This window comes from Eptesicus fuscus, chromosome 2, assembly GCF_027574615.1.
Source record: "Eptesicus fuscus isolate TK198812 chromosome 2, DD_ASM_mEF_20220401, whole genome shotgun sequence".
Classification (NCBI taxonomy): Eukaryota; Metazoa; Chordata; class Mammalia; order Chiroptera; family Vespertilionidae; genus Eptesicus; species Eptesicus fuscus.
Genome location: NC_072474.1, coordinates 73,696,456 through 73,703,518, shown reverse-complemented (window position 1 = coordinate 73,703,518; position 7,063 = coordinate 73,696,456). Strand labels below are relative to the sequence as shown.

Sequence of the window (7,063 nt, the reverse complement as noted above, 5' to 3'; positions counted from 1 at the left end):
GTCTTAAATTTTATTTTGGGGACATCTCAATAATAAGAAAAAGGAAAAAAATCAGCTTACTAGATACAGTAGTTACTTCTGTAAGTAAAAACCTACTCATAAAACTTCTATCACATAAAACATATTACGAACAACTCTTTGCCATTATTCATTATTTCCAGTGTTAGTTTCCAAGTCAAAAGTGAAAACTAGTTTCATCATATCATAGTTAGATGTCGTAAGCCTAACATTATTGCTCCATAGTAATATTGAGTCCAAAATAAAATTAGATGAGTTTCTTAAAATGGTACAGTACTATTCCTGCACTAATACCAGTGGTCAGAACACTTTTTTAAAAAAAGGAATATTAACCAGCCATTGTGCTTATTTTCAGGAGTAACCGTAAGGATGAAACCACTGTGTTTCATCTTGGGCCTTTTGGCCCTTGAAGCCTGTTTCTCGGTAAGTCTCATTAACCACATCATCTTTTTCTCATGATTAGTCACATTTTTCACATTAGTATTAGTAGCTATCAATCATTGATGAAATGCTGTTCTACTGCTGTAATTTGAATTTAAATTATAAATCTAACTCTAGCCAGTTTGGCTCAGTGGATAGAGCATCAGACGGTAGACTGAAGAGTCCTAGGTTTGATTCTGGTCAAGGGCACATGCCCAGGTTGCAGGCTCGATTCCCAGTGGGGGGCGTGCATGAGGCAACCAATCAATGATTCTCTCTCATAATTGATGTTTCTATCTCTCTCTCCCTCTTCCTTCCTCTCTGAAATAAATAAAAAATATATTTAAAAACAAATTATAAATCTAATTTAAATTGCCACATACGGCTCATGGCTACCATGTTTGACTGTTAAAATCTATAATATCAGACTGCATTATACAAACATGTATAAATGTGGGTACCCATACTTTAGCAATTTCATAAGTAGGTTAAACAAATTTATTGTAAATTTTTTATCCAATTTACTTAATGACACTTTTTAAATATATTTGAACATGTTCTTTAATTTTTTTAATATTTTATTTATTTCAAAGAGAAAGGGACAGAGAGAAAGAGAGAGAGAGAAAGAAACATCAATGATGAGAGAGGATCAATTGATCAGCTGCCTCCTGCACACCCCCTACTGGTGACTGAGCCTGCAACCCAGGCATGTCCCCTTGACCGGAATCAAACCTGGGACCCTTTGGTCCACAGGCTGATGCTCTATCCACTGAGCCAAACAAGCTAGGGCATGTTCTTTAATTTTATTAAGACTGTTACTTCATCTATATATGGGATAGTTAAAATAGAACAGTTTTTTATCAACATAGGATTCAGGGATCATCTATATCTAAAGAACCTGATTCACTTATTAAAAATATAGTAAGCCTCTCTAGCCGATTTGGCTCAGAGGATAGAGTGTTGGCCCGTGGACTGAAGGTCCCAGGTTCAATTCCGGTCATGGGCACATATCTGTGTTGCAGGCTCGATGCCCAGCCCTGGTCGGGGCACATGCGGGAGGCAACCAATCCATGTGTCTCTCTCACATGATGTTTCTCTCTGTCTCTCCCCCTCCCTTCCACTTCCACTCTCTAAAAATCAATGAAAATATTCTCGAGTGAGGATTAACCATATATATATATATATATATATTTTTTTTTTTTTTAAGCCAAACCTCATCCCAGAACAAATGAGTGTTTGAGAGTAGGACCTGGTAATATTTTACCAAGGACTTGGGCAACTTTTGATAAACGATAAACATTTTTATCAATCAACACCTACCGGGTATAAAAGTCTGGGTTAAATACCACGGACGCTTTTAACTATTCAAAGTTTCAAGGGATTTTTTTAAAAAGCCGCAAGTTTTTGTGTTTTAGGTAGTGGAATAATAATTGATTTCAAAGTAGCGATAGATTAATTCCAGTTTTGGAAAAAGGAGATTAATTCCAGAGTAATTTCTACCAAAGGACTGTATAATATATCACGTGAAAAAGATAAAAACCTTTTTCAGAAAAGACTAGGACTTACACAAAATAGGCAACATAAAGTTATATCATTCTGAAACATAAAATCATTCTTCTTCTATCTACTCTCTAAAACTTGAATAAAAGGAGGCCATTCCCTAGGTCTCTCAAGCAGCCAGGCCTTGGCCATATTACTAAGTGCATTAGAGATGTGACATGATTTTTGATACACCAATAAAACATATTGACATGTTTCAAAGATCAGATTATATCTTACTTATCAGACCTTAAAGCTGATATTCAACATTTTTATGTCCAGACTATAAGAGAAAAACACTTTCTTATTTTAAAACATTAGGTATTGATTACCTGAAAATGATTTTTTTCTGCAAAATAAATTTGAGAATTCCAATAATATAAGCAGCTTAACATAAGCAGTTTAAATAGAAATAAGCCTTTTTCCTAACTTAATTATATGAGATTCATGATGATTAATTGTTAATAATATGGGCAGGTAAGTAGTACTATTGATCCAGTCATCTTTTGAGTGTTTATTCTGTTATGGGTAATTTTCTGACTGCTTTCCAGCAATATCACGATTAATCCTCAAAGAAAGCCTGAAACCAACTACTATTAATCCCATTTAAATACAAATAAATTTAGATTCTAAGTATCCATATCTTGGCTGGATTGTTCCTAAACCAAGTGATACAGGAGATTAGCTCCAATTATACCCCACTGAGAAGATAATTTTTATTTCTGACATAGTATTTTCATTATTTTTACCAAGTTGATTACCACTGTCCAGTTGCAGAAAGGAAATTAATTAATCACTTTTGTTGGGTTAAGAGATTAGGAAAATAACAAATGTTTACTATGAAGATTTTTTTTCAATAGACATAATTTTTAGATCTAATATCAGACTGTCCTTAGGAGACAAGACAACTTTTAGTGAATTCATTGTCTCAACAATGAAAAAAATGTGAAATATTTTCCTACACTATGGATTTATTTTGCCAATTAAAAATCAAGTCCTAAAGAAAAGAAAAAATCAAGTCCTGAACTTTTCAAACACATTGGCCTAGCCTTTGGATTGTCAGCCCTTGGGTCAAATGCCCTCCATAATTCAATAAGCTATCACTAGCTAGAGAGGGCTAACTTGAGGACTAGTTCCACAGCTGTGCCTTGGCATTTTTTGTTTTACTGGCATACTGGGAGCAGAAGCCAGGTGACTAGTGACTAGCATATGAGCAGTGGGGTTAATCTCAGCAAACTGAGAATACACCTTCAGGGAGCTTTGCTGAAAGGAAAGAGGTGACGGGAGAGTGGTAACAAGGAAATGCATGGTTGAAAGCGGACTTGTTTAAAGGTATAACGTAGGTGACAGCTATTATTCTGAGGAAAACAAGCCAGTTAAAAGGCACGTATTGAAGTTCAGGAATAAAAAGGAAAAACTGACAGAGCCCTGAGAAAATACCTGCAAGAAAAAACAAAATAGCCAGATAGCTATGACTTGACCGTATGTGGCCAGTAAATCAGTAAAGTTCATTTCGAATTGCCTGCATTACTTTGGAAAAATAATAGGAGGAAAATCATCTTGATGGGGTGGGTGAGGCCTAAAGAAGAGGTAGAGAGCTTTAATAAGATTGGCATCAACTTAGGAAATTATAGGCTTCTGGGACATGCGGTGGCATAATTTGAAGGCACTTGAGAGAAATGCAGGGCAGTGCTGAAGGACCAGGTGTTTGTCAGGGGTCAGGGCTTTCGACATCTGCCACCACTGGTTAAGGACCTGCAAGTAGGAATCAAGAAAAGGGATGATTTAGCGAGACCCTACAGTTTGGAAGTGGCAATGTCAGAAAGCAGGTGAAGGACCTGAGAACAAAAGGAAATGTAGTTGTAGGTCCCATATGAACCCACCGGAGACGAGGACAGCTGCTTTCCTACCCTGGAGCAGTTACATACTTCCCCTCCATTTGACATGCCCTCTCCCCAGTTAATATTTAATAATATTTAAACCTCCCTTCAAAGGCTGCCTCCTCTGTGAGACTATCTTTCCTCTCCCCAAAACTAATAACTCTAACTCTCCAATGTATTTGTTTCCTGCACTATTTTTATTTCCAAAAATTGCAACCACTCTCCTAGATGTTAACATAACAAATAGCATCACAAAACCTTTATTGAGCAGTGTACCTGAGCCAAGCACCCCCCTAAGCACTTTACTAGTAACGTTTCACAGCAAATCTGACAATGACCCTAGGACATGGGCACTTTTAAGAACATCATTTTCCAGATGCGGTAAGAAAGCATCTCAAAAAGGATTTCACATTCACACAACTTCTACATAACAGAGGCAGGAAACTATAAAGACTATCATTCTACCTCCCGTTGGGTGATTTTTGTACCTTTTAGTATTGTGGCTACTTGATCTGCAAACCCACAAGTGGCACTCACATAGCTCCTACTTCAGCATATTTCACAAAATAGGTGCTCAATAGTATGCTTGACAATTAATTAGTTTTCAAGCAGTTGAACAATCCTGAACTGTTAATGAGATATAAGAGACATTTTCCCCATTTGAAATTGATTCCAGTGACAGACTGTACTATAAGCAAAGGTTATGATTTCTGATTGGTGTTTTGGGATTCTTAGGATATATTCCTAGAAGAGAGATCACTGGGTTAAACAGCAGTTTCAGTTTTAATTTTTTTAGGAAACTCCATACTGTTTTCCACTGTAGCTGCACCAGTCTGCATTCCCACCAATAGTGCACCAGAGTTCCCTTTTCTCCACGTCTTCACCAGAACTTGTTTGTTGATTTATTGATGGTAGCCATCCTGACAGGTAAGGGGTGATATCTCATTGTGCTTTTAATTTGCATTTCTCTGATGATCAGCGACTTTGAGTCCCTTTTCATCTGTCTTTTGGCCATCTGTATAAAAAAAGAAGGATATCTTACCCTTTGAGCATATTATGGAAGGACCTGGAGAGTATTATGCTAAGCAAAATAAGCCAATCAGAGAAAAGATCTCACTCATATGTGAAATCTAATGAACAAAATAACTGACAAACAAAATAGATTCAGAGACATTGAAGCATGCAACAGACAGGAATCTCAGAGGGAAGGCGGGAGAGTCTGTGGAAAAGAGATGAACCAAAGAACATATATGCATATATGCATAACCCATGTTTGTCAGTTATTTTGTTCATTATAGACAATAATGCAGTGAAGGCTTTGGGGGCAGAGGAGGCAGGTTCAGGAGAAGGGGGCCACTAGGGAGAAAAGGGGGCATCTGTAATACTTTCAAAAATAAAGATAAATTTTTAAAAAATAAAATAAAAACACCATCCCAATAAAAAATAAAAAAATAAAAAAAGGATATAATTTCACCCAAAATCTTTTTTTTTCCATTCAATACTATCTCAGCTTTCATTGAGAACCTAGGCATTCAGTGGAAAAAACAAACAAACAAGCAAAAACAAAAAAACTCTTTCTGTGCTCTGATATAGACTTTCAGACTGTGTGACTTGGAGACATATAATAGTTTTCTCTTGCTGCATAACAAATTTCTACAAATCAGTAGCTTTAAAAATCCATTTTTTATCTCACTGATTCTTTGATCAAAATTCTGGCCTTAGCTTGGTTGAATTCTCTGCTCAGGGCCTGACAAGGCTGAAAGAGTGTTTCCAGGACCGTGTTCCTTTTTGGAACCCATGATCCTCTCTCAAATTTGCATGATTTTTGGCAGAATTGGGTCCCTTGTTTTGTGAACTTAGGTCCTTATTTTCTCGCTGGCTAGTCACCAGGTGACATCCCCACCTCCTCCTACCCATCGACCATTTACTTCCATGTGGTCCTTTCCCAAACATGGCTCTTTGCTCCCAAGCCAAGAGAAGAGCATTTGCTGCAGCTACAAATCTTACTGATTTCTGTCTCTGACTTATAGAACCTATTTTAAAAGGCTCGCCTGATATGGTCAGACGAGCATGTGCCAGGAGGAAACAGGAATCTTGGGAGCCATCTCAGAATGCTTTCTGCCACAAAGAGTATAAGTTCTTATGCTTGACATTAAAATATTTAATTCCAAATTGTTTGTTTTTCCCCACAGCCTGGTGAGAGTCAAAGAGGGCCCAGAGGACCATATCCACCATATCCACAGTTGCCGCCTCCTTTTCCTCCACAACCTTTTGACCCAAGATTTGGTCCACCACCTCCTCCACCTCCTCCCCCTTTTGGCCCAGGGAGAATTCCACCACCTCCTCCTCCTCTCCCTTTTGGCCCAGGGAGAATTCCACCACCTCCTCCTCCTCTCCCTTTTGGACCAGGGAGAATTCCTCCTCCTCCACCTTATGACCCACGTTATCCATATCCACCTTACCAACCAAATCCATATGTACCTGAACCTGTAGTGAACCCTGGGTACCCTCCAATATATCCTCCCTACTTTACCCCTGCATCCCTAATACAAGCTACTACAACAAGCTCCACTACAACCAAAGAAAGCTCCACTACAACCAAAGAAAACCCCACCACCACCAAAAGAGACTCCACCAGCCCTACAACTACTACTTCTACTACCAAAGCTGCAACTACTACTACTACTCCCAAGGGATTTTTCGATAAAGTTGCAGACATTTGGGGATAAGGATGAGATTTCCTATAGCTCTGAGCTGTGGGGAGAAATGATCTTAGAAAGAAGCCAAAACAACCCCACAAACATTAGGCAAAGTGAAAATAAAGAGTTGAGCAATAAATGTGAAATTGTCAGTGTTGTGATGAGAGCCATCCAATTGTCCCCCAGTATGCCACCTAAATGAAGAGTAATGCTGCCAGAAGCCTAGCCTTGTACTATGAGACCAAAGATGTAATTAGGGAAAATAAGTGAGATACCTGAACTTCTAAGGTGATGAAGCTAAAAGAGTAGGCAACAGGATGCCCTCTTGAGTACCACAACCCATCATACAATTAGGAAACATGAAATAACATGTTAGTTCATAATAAAATTAAGTTCTCTTCACAATATGTTCCCTAAAAAATTCTTGAGGACTGCATGATCATTACTTATAAACTAGAGGTCTGGTGCATGAAAATCGTGCACTGGGAAGGGGGGAGCCTGCCCCTC

At 38.2% G+C, this 7,063-nt stretch overlaps 1 protein-coding gene across 1 annotated transcript; it reads left to right on the top strand.

Annotated features, from left to right (window-relative positions):
- The first annotated feature begins 387 nt into the window (after window positions 1-387).
- Window positions 388-6,683, top strand: LOC114228335 (submaxillary gland androgen-regulated protein 3A-like). Its single transcript, XM_028133897.2, has 2 exons — window positions 388-441; window positions 6,050-6,683. Exons 1-2 carry the CDS (start codon window positions 388-390, stop codon window positions 6,584-6,586), a joined length of 591 nt encoding a protein of 196 aa, XP_027989698.2. The 3' UTR covers window positions 6,587-6,683.
- Window positions 6,684-7,063: the final 380 nt, after the last annotated feature.